At 40.8% G+C, this 24,966-nt stretch overlaps 1 protein-coding gene across 1 annotated transcript in view; it reads right to left on the bottom strand.

The window, feature by feature from the left end:
• Nucleotides 1-24,966, bottom strand: part of FRAS1 (Fraser extracellular matrix complex subunit 1) — a 419,940-nt gene that overhangs the window by 225,766 nt on the left and 169,208 nt on the right. The window contains 3 exon segments of the mRNA XM_087962750.1: nucleotides 3,372-3,512; nucleotides 6,698-6,841; nucleotides 24,513-24,647. Of these exon segments, the coding sequence (XP_087818876.1) occupies nucleotides 3,372-3,512; nucleotides 6,698-6,841; nucleotides 24,513-24,647 (420 nt within the window).

The raw sequence follows: 24,966 nt of genomic DNA, 5'->3' as shown, positions 1-24,966 counted from the left end.
TCCTTCCTTCCTTCCTTCTCTTCTTTCCTTCTCAAATAATAGTGTTTAGACTTATACAGCCCTCTCTAAGCAGTTTACAGAGTCAGCCTATTGCCCCCAACAATCTGGCTCCTCATTTTACCCACCTCGGAAGGAGGGAAGGCTGAGTCAACCTCCAGCCGGTCAGGATCGAACTGCTGGCAGTGGGCAGAGTCAGTCTGCAATATTGCATTCTAACCAGTGCCACTATGGCTTCCTTCCTTCCTTCGCATTTCCATTCCTTCCTTCTCATCTTCCTTCCTTCCTTCCTTCCTTCCTTCCTTCCTTCCTTCCTTCCTTCCTTCCTTCCTTCCTTCTCTTCTTTCCTTCTCAAATAATAGTGCTTAGACTTATACAGCCCTCTCTAAGCAGTTTACAGAGTCAGCCTATTGCCCCCAACAATCTGGCTCCTCATTTTACCAACCTCGGAAGGATGGAAGGCTGAGTCAACCTCCAGCCGGTCAGGATCGAACTGCTGGCAGTGGGCAGAGTCAGTCTGCAATATTGCATTCTAACCAGTGCCACTATGGCTTCCTTCCTTCCTTCGCATTTCCATTCCTTCCTTCTCATCTTCCTTCCTTCCTTCCTTCCTTCCTTCCTTCCTTCCTTCCTTCCTTCCTTCCTTCCTTCCTTCCTTCTCAAATAATAGTGCTTAGACTTATACAGCCCTCTCTAAGCAGTTTACAGAGTCAGCCTCTTGCCCCCCAACAATCTGGCTCCTCATTTTACCAACCTCGGAAGGATGGAAGGCTGAGTCAACCTCCAGCCGGTCAGGATCAAACTGCTGGCAGTGGGCAGAGACAGCCTGCAATATTGCATTCTAACCAGTGCCACTATGGCTTCCTTCCTTCCTTCGCATTTCCATTCCTTCCTTCTCATCTTCCTTCCTTCCTTCCTTCCTTCCTTCCTTCCTTCCTTCCTTCCTTCCTTCCTTCCTTCCTTCCTTCCTTCCTTCCTTCCTTCTCAAATAATAGTGCTTAGACTTATACAGCCCTCTCTAAGCAGTTTACAGAGTCAGCCTCTTGCCCCCCAACAATCTGGCTCCTCATTTTACCAACCTCGGAAGGATGGAAGGCTGAGTCAACCTCCAGCCGGTCAGGATCGAACTGCTGGCAGTGGGCAGAGACAGCCTGCAATACTGCCTTCAACCACTGCGCCACCACAACTCCCTCCTCCCTCAATTCCTGCACCCAATGCTATTGAACCGGATAATATGACGGAAGACTCCTATTTAGTGGCAGATCTCTGTTCAGTTCATCAGTATTCCAAGAAAGCCACAACAGCTGATTTAAGCAAAAGATCTATTTGTTATGCAAAACAGCAGCACTAAACAGCAAGCTGGCTTGTTTTTAAATAAGGTTTTCTACCTAAATAAGGTTTTCTACATAATACCAAGCGCTGATTTCAATGAGGCTAAAAGCACCGATTATGTAGAGTTTTCCAACAACGAAGCATGAAGCTTACATGTATGGCGCATACCAGCGCGCACATACCTATACAGGTAGTCCTCGGCTTACGGCCACAATTGAGTCCAACACATCTGTTGCTAGGTGAGACATTTGTTCAGTGCGTTTTGTTCCATTTTACGCCCTTGCTTGCTTCACTCTTGTTAAGCGGATCGTCACAATGGTTAGGTTAGCCACTTGATTGTTAAGCAAATCTGGCTTCCCCCGTTGACTTTGCAGGTCAGAAAGTCACAAAAGGGGAATCACACGACCCCCAGCCAACTGTCTCACTTAGCAACAGACATGTTGAGCTCAACTGTGGTCATAGGTTGAGGATATTCTCAAAGAATATAGATCATCGTTAGCTTCCTATTGATCCAAACTAACTGTTAAGGTTCTCCTCCAAGGAAATTTCTCCAAGTTTCTCAGAGAAAATGACTTTAAGAATTTCTGAAAGGTTAGTGTTGCTTCCTAACAGCAACAAGCCAGGTAGTCCTCGATTTATGACCATAATTGAACTCCGTTATTAAGCAGGTCATCCTGTGACTGACACATTTTTTCATTTTGGGAGAGGGGGGCAGTGTTAAGCAAATCATCCCCGTCTTTCAAAGACTTACCATAGTTAGTATCTTCTTGGTCGTTAAGCGAACACTGCAGTCATTAAGGGAACCGATTGTCCCCAGGGGGGGCATTTTTGCCAGAAACTGGAAGTCATCACCAGTTTACAGCAAAAAAAATATGTAAATTTGGATCACATGACCGCCGGACAGGCAGCTGTTTGAATCCTGGTAAAGCCATATGTACATTTTGAAGGGAGTCTGTTCAGTGGTGGGATTCAAAAAATTTTTTACTACCAGTTCTGTGGGTGTGGCAGGGGAAGGATACTGTAAAATCTCCAGTCAGAGGTGGGATTTTGCTGGTTGTCTGAACTACTCAAAATTTCTGCTACCGGTTCTCCAGAACTGGTCAGAACCTGCTGAATGCCACCTTTGAGTCTGTTGTAACTTTAAATAGTCACTAAGAGATTGGTCATAAGTCGAGGACTACCTGTAAGTGTGGCTGGGTAATTGTATGCAAGTGCGGGATCCTCAACCACAGATTGCCAAAGAATCTGGAACGACTAAGAACTGAAGTTGAGCGATAACTGGAAGGAAAAAAAAGGACACCTATAGACTGGGCGAAACCAGGCTTAATAGTGGTAACTGTGAGAGGGATCTTGGAGTCTTAGTGGACAACCAGCTAAATATGAGCCAGCAGTGTGCAGCAGCAGCCAAAAAAGCCAATGCAATCCTAAGATGCATTAACAGAGGGATACAGTCAAGATCAAGGGAAGTACTAACACCACTCTATAAAGCCCTAGTAAGACCACACCTAGAGTACTGCATCCAGTTTTTGGTCACCACACTATAAAAAAGATGTTGAGACTCTAGAAAAAAAGTGCAGAGAAGAGCAACCAGGATGATGAGGGGACTGGAGACTAAAACATACGAAGAACGGTTGCAGGAATGGAGTATGTCTAGTCTAGTGAAGGACCAGGGGAGACAGGAGAGCAGTCTTCCAATATTTGAGGGGCAGCCACAGAGAGGAGTGGGGTCAACCTGCTTCCCAAAGCACCTGAAGGCCAGACAAGGAATAATGGATGGAAACTGAACAAGGAGAGATTCAACCTGGAAATAAGGAGAAATTTTCTGACAGTGAAAACAATCAAGCCATGGAGAAGAAGTTGCCTTCAGAAGTTGTGGGAGCTTCATCACTTGAGACTTTCAAGAAGAGATTGGACTGCCATTTGTCAGAAATGGTGTAGGGTCTCCTGCTTGGAGGGGGGGGGCTGGACTAGATGACCTTCAAGGACCCTTCCAACGTTCGGTGCTCCCAAGCCTATTTACAAAGAATTCCCCAGACTCTTACCTCTGCATTTGCGGGAACCATCCGCGTAATAGCCAGGGGGACATTCTGACAGGCAGTTGCCATCCAGCAGAACTCGGCCTGAAGCACAGGACAAGCATCTCAGCCGGTCCACGTAACACCTGTCACAACCTTCAGAGCAAGCTGGCAGAGAGGAGAATCCGATTAGACCCAGGTAGCCTTTGGCTGAAGAGTGGTTCGTTTAGGGACCGTTCCGAGTTACAACGGCACTGAAAACAAGGACTTATGGCTGTCTTTCACTCTGATGACCATCGCAGCTTCCTCACGGTCATGGGGAAATCAAAATTCGGACGTTTAGCAACTGGTTCATATTTATGACGGTTGTAGAGAGAGTCAATAGGGAAGACAGATTCACTTAACAAGCATGTTACTGATTTAACAACTGCAACGGTTCACTTAATTGCCACATGAAAGGACGTAAAATGGGGCAAAACTCGCTTAACTCCTGATCTCGCTTAACGACACAAATATTGGGCACAATTGTGGTCGTAACTCAAGGACTACCTCTAATTAGGGCCCAGCTCTGGAGCTTACTAGGTCTAGCCAAATCCCAGTGAGATTTAAATCCAATTTCCTTTTTAACCACTTGTTTCGCAGAGTTTAAATGTCTATGCCTGGAAATGTAGGCCTATGCCTCAGTAGTGGAATACAAACTACTACCAGTTCTGTGGGCGTGGCTTGTGGGCATGGCTTGGTGGGCGTGGCAGGGGAAGGATACTGTAAAATCCCCATTCTCTCTCCACTCCTGGGGAAGATTACTGCAAAATCTCCATTCCTTCCTCACCACACTAACCTGCTTTCCAGCTCTGTTCTCCTGTACAGGGCAACAAAAGAAGACCCAGCCAATCAGCTGGGACTTGGGAGGCAGAGAAGAGATGGGGGCGGGGCCAGTCAGAGGTGGTATTTGACGGTTCTCGCAACTACTCAAAATTTCCGCTAACGGTTCTCCAGAACTGGTCAGAACCTGCTGAATACTCCCTCTGCCATACCGGGTCATGGGATCCAAATGTAGACCGTTGGAAACCTGACTCCTGTTTATGACGGTCACTGGGGGTGGTGTCATGCAATCCCCTTTTTGCGACCTTCCAATGAGAGAAGTCGTGGGGGGAGCAGATTAACTGAACGACCGTGTCGCGAACCGAACAACTGCAGCGAATGCGCTTAAGGAGGTCATAAAATGGGACAACACTGTCTCGCTCAGCAACAGACCTTTTGGGCTCGCTTGGGATCGTAACCTGATGACTTTACCTGTCCTAGGTAACGGTAAAATACCTGGGGGAGAAAAATTCATTGATCCTTTCGAAAGACAAAGACGAGATAGAATATTATAAAGTATGGGATAAATTCTAGCCATGGTGGGGAAAGAAGAAGGACATAAAACCTAAAAGAGAATAAGGATGGCAGAACGGATGACCAAAATTGGGAAATATCACAGAAATGTGTATCTGTATAAACGTATTTAAAATATGTATCTTATGCCATAATATGTACGACAACCAGGATCGTCGGGATGGTTACACCACGTCCAATGTTTTTAACAACCGACTTAATAAAGTTTTGTAACGTACAAGATAAATAAATAAATAAAAAGTCATTTATCCTTTTATTGATGCTTTATGAGGGTGACTCTCCTCCCTCCTCTCAATGGTCCCATCTCTATTAAAATTCCCCGAGAGGGCTTGAAAAAGGAGTGGTGTTTTAACACCAAATATTTATTGCCAGCAGGTCTGCTGATAAACCCACCCTTAACTCCGGATAATATTGTGTTTACCGTCTGGTTACACAAACTTTCCCCTCAGAAGAATGAATTTAAAGGAATGCCTTACAGCCCTGAGGCAAACAGAGAAGTGGGTGAGTCTGTTGTGAAAAGATTGGAGGCGCTATGAAAATCTCTTCCCCCAAAAAAGGAGTGGCTTTCATACATTTTGTGTGTTTGTTGCTTTCTCTCTCCCACACACTCACCTGGCACACCTACAGGTAGTCCTTGCCTTACAACGGTTCGTTGGGTGGGCCCTGAACATGTGACATATTGTGACCGTTTTTCACACTTGCGACCTTTGCAGCATCCCGATGGGACACGTGGTCAAAATTCAGATGATTGGCAACTGGTTCATAGTTACGACCGTCGCTGTGTCCCGGGGTCATGTTTTGCGACCTTCTGATGAGCAAAGTCGACGGGGAAGCCTGATTCACTGAACAACTGAATTACTAATTATCTGAAGTGATTCACTTAACAACTGTGGCAAAAAAGGCTGTAAAATGGGGCGACACACACTTAACAATGGTCTCGCTTAGGAAATTTGGGGCTCAACTGTGGTCGTAAGTCGAGGACTACCTGTATATATAAAATGTCTTCCGTCTGGACCTTGTAAGTGAGCACTTATACAGGTCCTTGACTTACGACAGGTTGCTTAGAGACTGTTCAAAGTTACGACCTAACTTGAAACAAGGGGACTTGTAATTTTTAATATGAGTTAAAGGAGAGTAAACTGAATGATGTATAAGACAATAGGGTGGTGCATTCAGACGGGTAATTAAGGGGGAAATGTTTGGAATTATTAAAACTAAGATGGAATTTATTGAATAATGAAATAAGAATATGTGATGAAACTGCAAATATGACAGATAAAAGTATAAAAGTATAATGAATACAGATTAAGAAATAAGAGGTTTAAGATATATAAAGAAGATAAGAATATAATTAAAGAAAAACAGAATAAGTTAAGATATGAACTAAAAATAAGAATATTTGGGAAAATTTACAGAAAATGGGAAATGTAGTGATACGATAAGAAACTAGACATGTAAGATAGATATGCAATTATGGTCATGTTTGTATGGAAATGTAAAAACCTGGAATCACACTGTTCACCAAAAGAGATGTTTGTAAAAGATAAAAATAAAGAACTTTTTGGAAAAAAGAAAAAAGAAACAAGGGGACTTATGACCCAGGATCCGGATCTCACTTAAGAGCAGGGCTCAATTGCGGACTTTCAAGAAGAGATTGGACTGCCATTTGTCAGAAATGGTGTAGGGTCTCCCACTTGGGCGGGGGGTTGGACTAGATGACCTACAAGGTCCCTTCCAACTCTGATTATCTGTATCTATCTGTATCGTAAGTCGAGGACGACCCTGTACTCTCACCAGCAATGGAGGGGAGGAAGCTTACACACACGCGCACACACACACACACACACACACACACACACACTTATCATATGGGGTAAACAGCTGCATGGATCTCAACAGCTGTCCTTGCTAAAAAAAAAAAGTGGATTAAAAACACAGCACGGTGGGCTGGCTGTTACCTCTGCAAACTCCCTCCGTAACGTAGAACCGCTGCCCGCAATTAGCCATGCATGTGCCTTCCAGGAACACGAGAGATGGGTCTCGGCAGGTGGAACAGTTGTTTGCCGTTGGACCTCGGCACGTTGCACAGGATTCGTGACAAGCTGGAGGCAAAGGAAAACATTTCCAAGTCAATTAGAGCAGCTCCTTTGCTGTACTCAGCAGGCACCCATTCTTCTTAATGCTCAAAAGAAGACCACCCAGCTACATTGAGGGGGAGAGGAGAGGAAATCAAGGAGAAGGGAGTTTCAGATCTGGAAAAGGGATCATGAAAAGAAGGAGTAGGTAGGGGGGTGACAGGAGAGCAGTGTTCCAGCATCTCAGGGGCTGCCCCAAAGAAGAAGGAGCCAAGCTATTCTCCAAAGCACCTGAGGGCAGGACAAGAAGTAACAGGTGGAAACTAATCAAGGAGAGAAGCAACCTCTAGAACTAAGGAGAAATTTCATGACGGTGAGATTAATTCATCCGTGGAACAACTTGCCTCCAGAAATTGTGAATGCTCCAGCACTGGAAGTTTTTAAGAAGAGATTGGATAGCCATTTGTCTGAAATGGGATAGAGATTCCTGCCTAAGCAGTTGGACAAGAAGATGGGTGGGGGAATTGTGGGGGTGGTACTGGTTCTTTTTATTGGGGTTTTATTTCTATAAGCTGCCTGGAGTCACCATGAGTGAGATGGGTGATGGAAGGAACCGAGGAGGGAGGGAGGGAGAGGGAGGGAGGGAGAAGGAAGGAAAGAAGGAAGAAGGGTGGGAGGGAGGGAGGGGGAAGGAAGGGTAGGGAGGAAGGAAAACCACAACTGTGCTTACAATCCTACAGCTTTGCTCTGCTTTACAGGCTTGCAAAAGTTGTAAACCCAGGCTATTAAAAAACGACTTTCTTATCATCATCGTAATTGCACAGACTGTCACTAAGCAAGTCAGTTGCTAAATGAGGCCAAGCTATTAGCTCCACGGAAATGGTGCTGTTAAATAAATTAGTTTTGCATCGTGGGAGGGAGGGAGGAAGGAGGAGGAGGAGGAAAGGGGAGAGACAGAAAGATAAAAGGAAGGAAGGAAGGAAGGAAGGAAGGAAGGAAGGAAGGAAGGAAGGAAGGAAGGAAGGAAGGAAGGAAGGAAGGAAGGAAAGAGAAATGAAGGAAGGAAAGAGAAAGGAAGGAAGGAAGGAAGGAAGGAAGGAAGGAAGGAAGGAAGGAAGGAAGGAAGGAAGGAAGGAAGGAAGGAAGGAAGAAGAAAGGAAGGAAGGAAGGAAGGAAGGAAAGAGAAAGAAAGGAAGGAAGGAAGGAAGGAAGGAAGGAAGGAAGGAAGGAAGGAAGGAAGGAAGGAAGGAAAGAGAAAGAAAAGAAGGAAGGAAGAAGGAAGGAAGGAAGGAAAGAGAAGGAAGGAAGGAAGGAAGGAAGGAAGGAAGGAAGGAAGAGAAAGAGAAAGAAAGGAAGGAAGGAAGAAAGGAAGGAAGGAAAGAGAAAGAAAGGAAGGAAGGAAGGAAGGAAGGAAGGAAGGAAGGAAGGAAGAAAGAAAGAAAGGAAGGAAGGAAGGAAGGAAGGAAGGAAGGAAGGAAGGAAGGAAGGAAGGAAGGAAGGAAGGAAGGAAAGAGAAAGGAAGGAAGGAAGGAAAGAGAAAGGAAGGAAGGAAGGAAGGAAGGAAGGAAGGAAGGAAGGAAGGAAGGAAGGAAGGAAGGAAGGAAGGATCTTTTAATTTTCTATCCCCATAGAGAGCACAGGCACTGTGCATTTTTAATGCCCTCTTGACTAAACACCCCTGGTTTTTAAAAATAGGTTTGAAGGCCGCCAAAGATCAGCTGGCCCAAATCCATCCTCTGGCACTCAGGGCCCAGGAGGGATGAAGAGTGACTCTGAATATACCAAAGGGCCAAGGGATAGTTTTGTGTTTCCTGGAAAGGTTAATACAGTATGTCCCACTGAATGTCACTCCATGAAATAAAGGGAAGAGTACAGATTGCAGGCCATATTTAGAAAGCAGTGAGAGAGTCATAGAGAACAAGGAAATTTTATTTATGGCGCTTGTAATGATTGTGGCATGTTAAGTCCTGTGCTGCCAGAATTTACATTAGAGCTTTTTTTAGCTATTATTTTTTTTAAATAATTACACTCGTGCTCCTCCAAATGTCCCAAACTTTATTTTTAATTCCACAGCCAGGCACGTATCTGCTTGCCAAGGAGCCAACATCTAATCCTGACTTGGGTGTGAGGGCGTGGGATGTACCCACTGATATAAATTCACAGACGGGAGGAAAATCCCAAATTCGTAATTTATAACCGGGATCCTGTCATTTAGTAGTTTACCTTCTGGCTCTATAACAATAAATTGTGAAAGTAGGGTCAAAGTGGTACATCGCTCCGGTTGCCAATTCTCCACAACTTATCATTTTATAGTCTTGGGGGAGGCTCAAATCTTGCTGTTTTATTAAATAATAAAGCTAAGCAGATTTCAGTTGAGGCAGTGTCTGAAGGAGAGGCCTCCAGGGTGATCTTTGCACAAGTTGCAAAAACAGAGAAAAAGGTAGCAAGATCAGCCAGAGAAAACACACCGAATGTCTCCGATGAAATACTTCAACCCTTTAAAAGCAGGACTCTTAGCAGAAGTGGTGATTAGCCAGGGTTGCAAATTAACTTTCGGTACCATCTAGGTTTGGCAATATTTCTAAGTGCCTTTATTTATTTGCTTTCACAGAAAGAAACACCCCCCCAAAAAAATGGAGAAAAAAAAGCAAAATGTATGGAAAACAAACAGACAATCCAATAACAAACCTAACAAAAGCCAACAGAGAAATAAAACCAGAAAGAAGGCAGAAACTATTTATGTATAGCATAAAACGGATTATCTATCAAATGTCAAACAAGTTTCTAAACCTACATTATTGGGTGTAAATGATATGGTTTTGTTTAAAGTTTCAAAGTGTCATAAAGTCGATGCCTAAGGAGAGGTGTGTTTTTTTTAATAGATAAAATTAAATAATAGAGGTTTAATAGAGGTTTTTTTAAATAGAGGTTTAATAGAGGTTGTTTTTTTTAATAGATCCAGGTTTTTTTTTAATAGATAAATGCGGCTGGATTTTTTAAAATTGATTTCTTGGTGTATTTATTTGGAAAATGGATATGACTGTCCATCTTACAAACTGTTGTGGTCTGGAAACGGCAGCAGAGTCGGACAGTGGGGAGGAACATGGGCCAGTCCAGGACTCTGGAGAGGACTCGGAGGAGGGTCCTGCATCCGATACAGAGATGGGGCCAGGGCCACCTGGGAGTTATGTGCTCTGGAGCCTCCGACAGCAGCGAGGCAGAGAAACAAGGGGAGCCTGTTCCCAGTGCGCATGTGTGCAGAGCTGCCAGAAGTCAAGAACAGTTAAGACAAAAGGGGCGACTCGGGAGTAAGGCTTGGAGGTGATTGGCCCTCCTATAAAGACATCTTGGAGTCTTAGTGGACAACCAGCTAAATAGGAGTCAGCAATGTGCAGCAGCAGCCAAAAAAGCTAATGCAATCCTAAGTTGTATTAACAGAGGGATACAGTCGAGATCAAGGAAGACACTAATGCCACTCAATAAAGCCTTAATAAGGCCACACCTAGAGCACTGCATCCAGTTTTGTTCACCACATTATAAAAAGGATGCTAGAAAAAGTGCAGAGAAGAGCAACCAGGATGATTAGGGGACTGGAGACTAAAACATATGGAGAACGGTTACAGGAACAGGGCGTGGCTAGTCTAGAGAAGAAAAGGACCAGGGGAGACATGGTAGCATCTTTCAATATTTGAGGGGCTGCCACAGAGAGGAAGGGGTCAAGCTATTTTCTAAAGCGCCTGAAGGCCAAATAAGAAATAATGGATGGAAACTGAACAAGGAGAGATTCAACCTGGAAATAAGGAGAAACTTTCTGACAGTGAGAACAACCAACCAATGGAACAGAAGTTGCCTTTGGAAGTTGTGGGAGCACCATCACTTGAGACTTTCAAGAAGAGATTGGACTGCCATTTGTCAGAAATGGTGTAGGGTTTCCTGCTTGGGCGGGGGGGTTGGACTAGATGACCTACAAGGTCCCTTCCAACTCTGATTATCTGTTATCTGTTATAAAGGAGGAGCAAAGGGACAGGAACCGTTGCAGGAAGCAACTTTGTTCGTACTGGTTGGTTTGAAACCTGAAGGTGTGTGTTGAATTTGTGCTCTGTTTGGCCTTGTATAACTAATTTAGAAATTTAGTAATTGGCAGCATTTCAAGGAAGATAAAGGTGCGTGCTTATCTGGCTTATCCTGAAGGACTTTGGCAGACTTCCATGGGACTCTTTACAAACTGTTTGAGACTCATTACGGGCTGTGAAGGAGTAAAATTCACAGCCGTTGAAATAAAGAAAAAAGGGTTTTGGGATTAATGTGTGTTTTTAGTGTCTCAATGTTAGTGTCTATGTGTAATGTTAGTGCCTTGGTCAGAACACAAGCATTACACGTAGTCCTCGACATATGACCACAATAGAGCCCAAAATTTCCATCACTAAGTGAGATAGTTATTAAGTGAATCCTGGCAGTTGTTAAGTTAGCAACATGGTTGTTAAGTGAATCCTGCTTCCCCATAGACTTTACCTATCAGAAGGTCGCAAAAGGTTATCACATAACCTGGGACACTGCAACCCCATCATAAATATGAGTCAGTTGCCAAGTGTCTGAATTTTGATCACGTGACCATGGGGATGTTGCAACAGTCGTAAGTGTGAAAAATGGTCATGTCACTTTTTTTCAGTACCGTTGTAACTTTAAACAGTCGCCAAACCTTTGCTGACCTTCTGACAAGCAAAGTCAAAGTCAGATTCATTTAACTAACTTATCAACTGCAGTGATTCACTTAACGATGGTGGCAAGGTCATAAAATGGGACAAAAGTCACTTAACAACTGTCTCGCTCAACATGGAAAGTTTGGGCATCAATTGAGGTCATAAGTTGAGGACAAAATGTAGTCTACAAATTCTGGCTGCTGGACTTCACAAGGATTTCCCAACAGGAAGAAGAACGCATGAATGCAGGTAGTCCTCAACTTACAACCATAATGGAGCCCAAAATTTCTCTTGTTAAGCCAGACATTTAAGTGAGCTTTGCCCCATTTTACGGCCTTTCTTGCCTCATTGGTTAAGTGAATCCCTGAAGTTCTTAAATTGACTTTATTTGCCAAGAGGTCACAAAAGGGGGTCACCTGACCTTGGGACACAGGAACGGTCATAAGTATGAACCAGTTGCCAAGCATCTGAATTTTGGTCACATGATCATAGGTATGCTACACGGCTTGTAACTGAGAAATGGTCATAAGTCCCTTTTTCAGTGCTGTGTATCTGTCATGCCCCTGTTGGAATCTGATTCCGAGGGGGAGGTCGAGCAGCTGACAGGGAGTGGGAGTGTGGCTCCGGTGGCTGTGGAAGAAACTGGGGAAGGGCACAGTCTGGCTGGGCATTCAGAGGAAGACCCAGGGCCATCCCCTCTTCGTCCTAGGGCATGCAGGGAGGAATGGATAAGGGAGCAACATGAGTTGCGTGGTTTACAGGGGAGGAAAGGGCCCTGATCCCCTTCATTGGCTACAGCTGGGAAAACAGGATTTTAAAAAGGCGTTTGTGTGCACAGCACCTTGCTGGAAGCAAAGCGTGAATTATCTTTGTTTGTCAAGTCCTATCTGGATTCTGGTGTCCTCCCAACTATGTGTGTTTTGTTATCTTTTGACGTCTTCGATCCCTTATCCTGCCCTGTCTCGTTAATTGCTGCAGTATGGTTTGTGTTGGGTTTTTATTTATAATTTGTTTGTACTTTGGGTTCCGACGGAATTTCTTCCCTTTAAAGACTGTTCTTGGGAGAGTTTTTTTCTCCAGCCGATGATAACTGGACATTGGGGGGCCAAGTTGGAGGTATTAAAGGGACTTTACCTACTTTTGTGACTTTGTTGCTTTTGTGCCACGCCCCAGGTCATCACAGTATCTTTGAACGGTCACTAAATGAACTGTTGTAAGTCGAGGACGACCTGTGTATGAAACTTGTGGTTTGAGAAAAGGTTTGCAGTCATTTAGGAGACTCACACCCTCACACACACCCTGTCAGAGCCCTGCCGAAGTTGTGAGTCTCACTCTGTTGCACAATTCTAAGAGGTGAAGTTTTCTCTGCGTCTGAACCCCAACTCTGAAGTCACCCGTGGACTTCATGAATAATAATTGAGCGGTTAATGTTCCCTACCAATCTCCAATTTCCCCCTTTTTAATTAATTCACCGTTCCCTAAAAGAAATATCTGTCAAGGAAGAAAGAACCATAGCAAATTGGTTTGCACAATCATCTTCATTTTAGGAGAAAGCCTGTGGGAACACAGGAAGAAGTGGAAGGGGGAGGCGGGGGAAGAGAAAAACAGCTTAAGAAAAACTCCACGAAGTATCTTCAGGTCATGGAAAAAGAATCTCCTTTACAAGAGGAAACCCTGGCATTTCCTTTCCCCCTTCCATTTGTCAATCTACTGGTTTAATCCAAGCCTCAATGGGTCCTTCTGTCTATCTCGGTTCTGGACAGCAGGAACACTGGAGTCTACAATCCTTCCATCTCACCAAGATCTTTAAGTTGAAACTCCTGGAAGGACCAGGCATGCAGCCACCAAGGGGGATTCTGGGAGCTGCCTTCAAATTGCCTCTCCGAAAACAATTAGCTTACCTATAAATACCGTATTTATTGTATCTTTTTCAAAGACACTTTTCAAAATGTATTGGTCTATATTGTTGGTTGGTTGTTTGGTTGGTTGATATAGGTAGGTAGGTAGAGATAGATGACAGATAGACAGACAGATGACAGGTGACAGATAGCTAGACGATACCCTGTTTCTCCAACAATACGGCCTCCCCCAATAGGAAGTCCCAGCATGTTTTATAGGCATGAAATGAAATTAAGCCCCTCCCCCCAAATTAAGGCCTATATTAAAACATGTGAAATGGGGGGGGAATGGTGGGGGGGGGGCTTGCCATTAGGAAGTACATTTGTTGCACACCCGGATATGGTGCTGCCTGCGTTGACCCCGATACTAAGTGCCTCACCAACGCCGAGGTCAACATCCAAGCCGTCGCCGCCCACCCAAAGATGCAAGGGGGGGGGAATTAAGTCACCCCCGAAAAGACGGCCTAGCCATTTTTTCGGGGCTCAAAAAAAAAATAAGACCTGGCCTTATTATATGAGAAACACGGTAGATCAGTGATGGCGAATCTTTTTGCTGTGGTGTGCCGAAAGCGAGTGCATGCCAGCACCCACAATGCAATGTGCCCCCCCTGTGCATGCATGCACAGGCCCTCCTTATCTGCACTGCACATGCGTGCGCCTCCCAGGAAATACCAGAAGTGCCGAAACAGGCCTATTTTTTGGCTTCCTGATGCTGTAAAGGCTTTTCTTGAGCCCCGGGAGGGTGAAAACGACCTCCCCCGAGCTCCAGAGGCCCTCCGGAGGCTGAAAACAGGCACTTCCGGTATTTCCAGAAGGCCCATTTTTTGGCCTCCCAAGACTGCAGAGGCTTCCCTCGAGCCTCAAAGGCAAAAATGGGCCGAAAATCAGCTGGGAGGCGCACACGTGTGCAGTGCAGCTAAGTTTGGCTGGGGCTCGCATGCCCACACAAATGTCTCTGCGTGCCACAGGTTTGCCATCACGGTGATAGGTAGGTAGGTAGGTAGGTAGATAGATAGATAGGTTAGATAGGTTAGATAGGTTAGATAGGTTAGATAGATTAGATAGATAGATAGATAGATAGATAGATAGATAGATAGATAGATAGATAGATAGATAAAGATAGATAGATAGATAGATAAAGATAGATAGATAGATAGATAGATAGATAGATAGATAGATAGATAGATAGATAAAGATAGATAGATAGATAGATAGATAGATAGATAGATAGATAGATAGATAGATGAATAGATAGATAGATAGATAGATAGATAGATAGATAGATAGATAGATAGATAGATAGATAGATAGATAGATGATAGATAGATAGATAGATAGATAGATAGATAGATAGATAGATAGATAGATAGATAGATAGATAGATAGATAGATAGATAGATAGATAGATAGATAGATAGATAGATAGATAGATAGATAGATAGATAGATAGATAGATAGATAGATAGATAGATAGATAGATAGATAGATAGATAGATAGATAGATAGATAGATAGATAGATAGATAGATAGATAGATAGATAGATAGATAAAGATAGATAGATAGATAGATAAAGATAGATAGATAGATAGATAGATAGATAGATAGATAGATAGATAGATAGATAGATAGAGATAGATAGATAGATAGATAAAGATAGATAGATAGATAGATAGATAGATAGATAGATAGATAGATAGATAGATAGATAGATAGATAAAGATAGATAGATAGATAGATAGATAGATAGATAGATAGATAGATAGATAGATAGATAGATAGATAGATAGATAGATAGATAGATAGATAGATAGATAGATAGATAGATAGATAGATAGATAGATAGATGATAGATAGATAGATAGATAGATAGATAGATAGATAGATAGATAGATAGAGATAGATAGATAGATAGATAGATAGATAAAGATAGATAGATAGATAGATGATAGATAGATAGATAGATAGATAGATAGATAGATAGATAGATAGATAGATAGATAGATAGATAGATAGATAGATAGATAGATAGATAGATAGATAGATAGATAGATAGATAGATAGATAGATAGATAGATAGATAGATAGATAGATAGATAGATAGATAGATAGATAGATAGATAGATAGATAGATAGATAGATAGATAGATAGATAGATAGATAGATAGATAGATAGATAGATAGATAGATAGATAGATAGATAGATAGATAGATAGATAGATAGATAGATAGATAGATAGATAGATAGATAGATAGATGAATAGATAGATAGATAGATAGATAGATAGATAGATAGATAGATAGATAGATAGATAGATAGATAGATAGATAGATAGATAGATAGATAGATAGATAGATAGATGATAGATAGATAGATAGATAGATAGATAGATAGATAGATAGATAGATAGATAGATAGATAGATAGATAGATAGATAGATAGATAGATAGATAGATAGATAGATAGATAGATAGATAGATAAAGATAGATAGATAGATAGATAGATAGATAGATAGATAGATAGATAGATAGATTAGATAGATAGATAGATAGATAGATAGATAGATAGATAGATAGATTAGATAGGTTAGATAGATAGATAGATAGATAGATAGATAGATAGATAGATAGATAGATAGATAGATAGATAGATAGATAGATAGATAGATAGATAGATAGATAGATAGATAGATAGATAGATAGATAGATAGATAGATAGATAGATATAGATAGATAGATAAAGATAGATAGATAGATAGATAGATAGATAGATAGATAGATAGATAGATAGATAGATAGATAGATAGATAGATAGATAGATAGATGATAGATAGATAGATAGATATAGATAGATAGATAGATAGATAGATAGATAGATAGATAGATGATAGATAGATAGATAGATAGATAGATGATGATGATGATAGATAGATAGATAGATAGATAGATAGATAGATAGATAGATAGATAGATAGATATAGATAGATAGATAGATAGATAGACAGATAGATGAATGATAGTGATAGATAGATGATAGATAGATAGATAGATAGATAGATAGATAGATAGATAGATAGATAGATAGATAGATAGATATAGATAGATAGATAGATAGATAGATAGATAGATAGATAGATAGATAGATAGATAGATAGATAGATAGATAGATAGACAGACAGACAGACAGACAGACAGACAGACAGACAGATAGATAGATAGATAGATAGATAAATAGATAGATAGATAGATAGATAGATAGATAGATAGATAGATAGATAGATAGATAGATAGATAGATAGATAGATAGATAGATAGGTTAGATAGATAGATAGATAGATAGATAGATAGATAGATAGATAGATAGATAGATAGATAGATAGATAGATAGATAGATAGATAGATAAAATAGATAGATAGATAGATAGATAGATAGATAGATAGATAGATAGATAGATAGATATAGATAGATAAAGATAGATAGATAGATAGATAGATAGATAGATAGATAGATAGATAGATAAAGATAGATAGATAGATAGATAGATAGATAGATAGATAGATAGATAGATAGATGATAGATAGATAGATAGATGATAGATAGATAGATAGGTATAGATAGATAGATAGATAGATAGAGATAGATAGATAGATAGATAGATAGATAGATAGATAGATAGATAGATAGATGATGATAGATAGATAGATGATAGATAGATAGATAGATGATATAGATAGATAGATAGATAGATAGATAGATAGATGATAGATAGATAGATAGATAGATAGATAGATAGATAGATAGATAGATAGATAGATGCAACTATTCTCTGTACTAGCGATTCAGACCGGAGGCTATGCATAAAACGTTATGTACAAACCCTTGTCCTCAAAAAGTTGCCAATAAAACAACTTGGGAGGGGAAAAATGTTTCTTTGAAAAATATTCTAAATTAAGAGAGGGAAGAATACAGGTGAAAATCTGCAAGAGAATATCAATATTTCGAAATAAGCTGACTTGAGTTTTTTATTCTAAACAGGTTAACTGTAGCAATAGTGGAATTATTCTTTCACTTATCTAAATAAAATTGACGAATTGAAAAAAAGATAAGAGTTACCAGGAACAGCCTTTTGCTGAAAGGATGGGAAACCCCCTGGAGGGGGAAGGGAAGGGAAGGGAAGGGAAGGGAAGGAAAACAGAAGAGGAAGTTGGGAAGGAGGGAGGGAGGGAAAAGTGTGACTGCAAATTTGGTATTTGAGTGATCATGTGATTTCTTGCATTATTATTTTATTTACTTGAATATCGTTTCTAGCAGAAAATTGCAGGTATATTTTAACAGAAACCAAAGGAAATAGCAGATAAATCATCACGCCTTGTACATATTCCTGTGGAAAGCAGGTTGCCTGTAATATCCCTTCCTGTTTCTTTGCTGGGGGTCTCTAGAGTTTTGATTACGTACTGAAATGCGGTAGAACCTCTGATCGTTAGATCATAATTAATAATTTTTTCCCAGAATGGAAGATTTCTTCAAAAGTCAATTATCAATTGACAATTATGGTTCAATTATCTCCTTGTTTTCCTGCAACATCACAAGATTGGGCGGTACTTCCCATGAGTTTGATCCACTGCTGTGCTATTTGTGCCTTTAAGTCACAGAGAGAATTCGGGGGTAGGGAAAAAGGGGAACGAATGAGTTACGAGCCCTTTCTCAAATGCGCTGCTTTGTTGTTGCTGTGATGGAAAGGGCAGCCAAGCAGAATTCAGCAAGCTGCTGGAACTCCCGGGAGAAGAGATCAGAGGGAAAATTCCCACGCATACAAATATGGATGCAAGGAGCTGCAAAATCAGTAATAAAGCGAATGCCATAGTTGTTTCCCACTGTAGGATGACTGGAGGGAGTCATGCGTTACACTCCAAAGAGGAGTAAGAAGAAAACGTTAAAAACCACAACAACATATGGACGTGTATACGGATAGCACTCTCAATTTACGACCATCGTGGAGCCTAATGTAGGTCACGACAGTTGTAAATTGGGTCTCCCAGGTGACCAACCTCATTTAACGACCGTTTTTGTGGCAGTTGTTAAGGGAACGATTGTTTCACCACGGACTACTTTTGCCAACATCCAGACATAACTTCCTGGTTTGGATGAAACGGTTGTAAAATACGCGAATGCTGCAAACGGTTGTAAATGGAGGTTGTTTGCCAAGTGCCCAACTTAGACTCCTGCGACTGCAGGAGAGGTGGGGCAGCCATTGGAATGTGGAGACCAGGTCATAAGTAACCCCGGGGAGGTCCTCCGTCGTCACTTTGAACCGTTGCTAAGCAACCAGTTGTAAGTCAAGGACAACCTAATCAAAAAGCCCTTATTTTTAATATATGCAAACTGAATTGTATATATATGAACTACAGAGCCCTCGAATCCTGGACATAAACTATTTCAACTCCTCCCCTCGGGATGCCATTATAGGCACTGCAGGGCAGGCCAAAATAACTAGACACAAAGATATTTTTCCCCCACATGCCATGACTCTGCTGAAAAACTAATTCCCACAGCATTGTCTTATGTCCAGGCCATTATCGCCCTCCCGGATGCTCGAGGAAAGCCTCCAGAGCCCAAGGAGGGCAGAAACGCACACACACACACACACACCCCACCGTGATGCAAGAGGCCAACTAGGCTACACCCACCAAAGCCACACCCACCCAGCAACCAGGCAGAGCACCCGTTGCTAAAATTTTTGAAGCCCACCCCTGCTTATGTCTAAGAATATTTACCCATGTAACATGGCTGTATTACTTTTATCCTTCCCATCTGTTCCACTACCTTCTCTTATGGGTATCATGATCATGATTGTTATTACTCTGATATTATGATTATTACTACTTTGTTGTTTTGCATGTACACCGAGACCTTATGCACTGGAGACAAACTCCTTGTGGGCCTATCACACTGGCCAATATTCTATTCTGTTTTGTTCTGTTCTTCTTTACTCTGCACTCTGCTCAGTTCTGTTCTGTTCTGTTCGTAGTCCTGAACTTACCAGTTTGTTTAATGACTGTTCAAAGTTACAAAGGCAATGAAAAAAGCGACTTATAACCTTTTTCACAGTTACAACTTTTCCAGCATTTTGATGATTGTGTGATCAAAATTCAGATGCTTAGCAACTGGTTCATATTTATGACAGTTGCAGCGTCCCAGGATCACATGATCAGTGGTGGGATTAAAAAAAAATAAAAAATACTGCTGGTTCTGTGGGCGTGGCTCAGTGGGTGTGGTGTGGCTTAGTGGGCGTGGCAGGGGAAGGTTACTGTAAAATCCCCATTCCCTCCCCACCCCACTAACCTGTTTTCCAGCTCCATTCTCCTATGCAGGGAAACCAAAGAAGACCCAGTCGATCAGATGGGACTCAGGAGGCAGAGAAGAGATGGGGTTGGCGGGGCCAGTCAGAGGCGGGATTTGCTGGTTCTCCAAACTACTCAAAATTTCCGCTACCGGTTCTCCAGAACTGGTCAGAACCTGCTGAATACCACCTCTGCACATGATCCCATTTTGCGACCTGATAAGCAAAGTCAACGGAGCAGCCAAATTCACTTAGCAACCAGGTTACTAACTTATCAACTGCAGTAGTTCATTTAACAACCGAGGCAAGAAAGATTGTAAAATGGGGCAAAACTCACTTAACAAGTGTTGTCAGTTAACAACAGAAATTTTGGGCTCAATTGTGGTCATATGTTGAGGACCATCTTCTATTCCATTCCATTCCATTCAATATTTTCTATTCTATTCTATTCTATTCTATTCTATTCTATTCTATTCTATTCTATTCTATTCTATTCCATTCCATTCTATTCTATCCTATCCTCTATTCTATCCTCTCTCCTCTATTCTATTCTATTCTATTCTATTCTATTCTATTCTATTCTATTCTATTCTATTCTATTCTAGTCCATTCCATTCCATTCCATTCCATTCCATTCCATTCCATTCCATTCCATTCCATTCCAATTGTCTATTCCTATTCTATTTATTCTTATTTTCTATTCTATATTCTATTTTACTCCTTTCTATTCTAATTCTATACTCTATTCTAATTTTCTATTCCATTTTCTAATCTGTTCTATTCTGCTCTGCTCTGTAACATTCCATTCCATTCTACATTTCCCTTCAGGTTACTTTAGAACGGTGCCACAAATGCCAAGCTGGCATCTGGTCTCTGGCTTTGCATCCTGAAGGTTAATTCGTGCATCATGCAAATTGCCACCGAAGCGGCAGATGGAATCCTTGTTCTCGTTTTCTAAGTGCTTCGGATACTTGACATTACGGTTTCAAAGGCAGTAAAATAAACGTTTCCTAAAAGGGAAGCTTCCCGAACGGAAGGAGATTCCTGGAAAAGCCTGGCCCATTTTGCTAGACAGCTGTCCTAAAGACGCTCGCTTGCCTATGAATTCTAACTTCTCAATCAGCCATCCTTAGCTGCCTCTATGCCCGATTATAGTCTATAAGGAGACACTAAGAGGAACTGATTTGGCAGGAGGGCAGCCCGCGCCTCACTCTTTCCGCAGTGAACATCTAAGCATAGTTCACAAAATTGTCTGCTATAACATCGTGCCTGTCAACCACTTCTTCAGCTTCAACTACAATAATACATGGGCAAACAACCGATACAAACTCAAGGTAAACCTCTCCAAACTCGATTGCAGAAAATACGACTTCAGCAACAGAATGGTCACCGCCTGGAACGCCCTACCTGACTCTGTGGTTACAGCCTCAACACCGCACAGATTTAACCTCAAACTGTCTACTGTGGACCTCACCCCATTCTTAAGAGGTCCTTAAAGGGGACGTGCATAAGCACACCACCGCGCCTACCATCCCTGTCTTATTGTCCCCATTTATCTGTATTTACTCCCTTTGTTCCTGTTTATGTTCATACCTCTACTTGTTATCCTGTACATGTTTGACAAATAAAATTAAATAAATAAATAAAAATAAATAGTAATTGACCTGAAAATGTTGAAGTAGAAGTGTACAACTTGCAAAACCAGCGAGGAGCGAGAAAAATATTCAACACAGAGTTGCGGAAGTCATGCAAGTCACCAGTTCTATCTTACAGGTAGTTCTCGAACTTACAATCTTTCATTTATCCCAAAGGTGCTTTTTTCAGGAGGCAACTGGACTTTCTTGCTGCGTCTTTTGAAACCGTATCGCTTCTCATCCAAGAAGCTTCTTCAGCTCTGTCAGGATGGTGGGGAATGGAAGGATTTATATTCCTTGCAGACAGCTGGTCATTTGCATCCTTTCAGAGGGTCATTGAGGCCACTTGGAGATTTATCTGCGTCCTCAGGAGGACCTAAGAAGTGCTCCTGGTTCCAGTAAGTGTGCAATTTTTCCTCCAGAAATCCATTGCTACTCTCACACCATTCAAAGGATGTTCATCCCAAATTGACTAGCTAAACGTTTACCAATTGTGCCTACCGTCCCTGTCCTATTATCCCCAATTATTCGTACCCATTTCCTGTATTTATACTTATGTTTATTATCTTGTAAGCTATTGACAAATAAATAAATACAATAAATAAAAAATAAATAAATAAAGTCTGTAAGTCTGTGGACAATTTGTCCTGGGAGCCAACCACCATCTTGTTCAAACCATGGTCAGCTTTTTCTTTCCTAACCACATTTGGCAATTGCTTGTTGGCAATTTTTCAGCAAGTAGGAATCTGGATTGACAAGTTTTAGACAGCACCAGGTAAATTTCCTTCAATCCTTAATCCAATTTAAGTTTAAGGTTTTTTTTTTTAAATAAACAGCAACCTGAACATTGATTTTGGAAAGTTACAAATGGACTAAGGATCGAGATGGATTTGAAATAAGAGTTGAAATTAATTATAAGACTCTTCCCCATGAACGAAATGCTTTTGTTTTAAATTTTAAAAAAACATGATAGAATGGGACTCTGAAGACTGGATAGCACAGGGAATCAAAAGGAACAGAAGATTACAATTAAAGGAGAAGGAAACATGAATTTGACTTACTTATGCAGAATGGAGCAAAATATTTTAACATTGGGGATACTTGAACCATATTTGGACCCAGGAGTTAATTTGCCATTATAGATAGACTATGTTTAAAACATATTATGGAAGAGTGTATAGGTTTTATAAGACTGATCTGAAAATGATTTTAAATATGACAGGCTACAAGAGAAAGGTTCTACACAGGATATACTGTACATATGAAACCGGCTGATGTCTTAATAATTTAAAGGGATATACAAATAAAGCAAGCAATTGATCTGGATAACTTTCCTTTATTGGATTTACAAAGGACACTTGTTACATTTTGAAGATTTTTTAAAAATTGTTGAGAAGGAATAAAGGAAAAATAGAAAGAAATCAACTTCTAGGATATTTGAAGGATTAAAGATCAAGATTGTTAAAAGGGAAAGGAATATAAAGTTGTTTTATTTGATCAAGATTAAAACAGATACGTTGTTATCTCTTAACAACTATTTAATGAATTTTTAGTATCAGGACTGAACAGTGAGGAGGCCTTAAGGATATATTTACAGATGGAATATGGGAAGAAGAGGTTATTTGTTAGGAGTTAAGTTACTAAAATGATTTATACTTGTGATGAAGGGGGAAATTATTTATAATAACTTTTTAAACATATTCTTATTTTTTTTCTTTTCTATTTTTCTTGTTTTTTTCTTGTTCCTTTTTGCCCTATTTTTTCTTTTATTCCTTTGGTTAGTTTGCATTACTTTTTACCTTCTGAACTGTAATGTTTCATAAAATTATTATTAAAAAGGGAATTGACAAACACGAGACAGTATCATGCACAATATTAAAGTGAGCAAATATGAATTTGACTTTGAATTGAGCTTCCCCTGTTTTCTGTCCTGTTTCCTGTCTCCAGTCCTGTAGTGTCCTGGTTTTTAAACCGCTGCTTCTTTATCTCCCCTCCTCTCATCTTAACCCTTGCCAAAACCTATTTGACATTCCTAGGATGCCAGAAGCCTCCAGTGAAAATGAGTTATGTCTGTTCAAGCTTTGGCAAGCTTTTGCAAACTCAGGCCAAAAGAATTTGGGTCACCCCAATGAAAGGCCGTGGTGAGTCCACTGTCTGAATGCCAGAAGACCAAATCTAATCTTTTAGCAAGGTTGATAAAATGGCTGGTGCGAAATGAAATGATGAACGGTGGGGTCTCTGACACCTACCCCCCACACGCTCTTTTTCTCCTGCACTAGATAGCTTTAGAATAATTTTGAAGAGGCTAGCACCGACTTGATCGGGGTTTCAAAAGTGTTTTTCCTTTAATGGAAATCAGTTTAATACTAATTAACTTTTCTTTCATCTAAATTAACTAATTAATTTTCTTTTCGTCCCCTTAGGAGCCTGCTACAGGGCATTGCATGCCAAAAAAAAGACACAGGCAGTTTTTTATCTTCTGCCATCACTCTGCTGAGCAGCTAATTCCCACACCATTGTTTTATGTCTAAGTACAGTATATTTACACATGTAGTATGGCAGTATTACTTTTATCTTTCTCATCTGTTCACTATCTTCTCTTATTGGTATCATAATTATGATTATTATTACTGTGTTGTTTTGCGGCTACACTAAGAGTTTATGCACTGGAGACAAAGTCCTTTTGTGCCTATCACACTTGGCCAATAAAGTATTCTATTTCTATTTCTATTTCTATTTCTAATTTCTATTTCTATTTCTATTTCTACTTCTACTTCTATTCCGGTCCAGTCCAGTCCTGTCCGGTTCTACTCTACTCTACTCTACTCTACTCTACTCTACTCTACTCTACTCTACTCTACTCTACTATTTTATTCTATTCTAGCTAAAGAGAATTTAGGGGAAGGTACAGATGAGATAGGCTGGTTCTATTAAGCACTTTATATCAAGCCTGATATAGGAGCTCCATCATTGAGCATTGTGCTAAGAATTTAACAAGGAAGCATGTAGATTTTTGCATTATCTTTTCTTGCAATCTCATTCATTGTTATTCAACCCCTCCTTGACCTCATTTTTTCTGTTCGGAGATGGGTAGAGTTCAGATTATCTAGCACAGGTATTTCTTACCTGTACACTGGAGAGGTCCCGGGAAAAACCCTTCCCCACATGACGTCACGCACTGAGCATCCTTCAAATGCAGCGAAGCTTGGCAGGAAGTACATCCAAATTTATTAGTACAAGTTGAGCACATCTCTTTACAAGCTGCCCGAGGCGGGGAAGAAAAAACAAACAAAAAGAAAAAGAAGGTTGTAAAAAACGGATTCGAATTTGATTTTCTTTTGAGTCAGATCTTTGGGATCCATGATGCAGCTTGCCAGTTGCTGATCAGGGATTTCAAACATCCCTCAGGTATTAGCACCAGTAAAAAAAAAAAAAAGGGAAAAAAAGAAAACGTATTGCTGACAAGCCAAGTGTATATTGAAGATTGGTACAGTACACTGGCCTATGACTGCAATAAATATTGATTTGATTTAACTGAAATCAGACAATCAGTTATTATTGCCATTCCATCAGGCTTTTG

The sequence above is a fragment of the Notechis scutatus genome, chromosome 4 (genome assembly GCF_049901735.1).
Source record: "Notechis scutatus isolate UNSWTSFEM ecotype Mainland chromosome 4, rNotScu1.2, whole genome shotgun sequence".
Taxonomy (NCBI): Eukaryota; Metazoa; Chordata; class Lepidosauria; order Squamata; family Elapidae; genus Notechis; species Notechis scutatus.
This window is presented reverse-complemented; position numbering and strand designations above follow the sequence as displayed.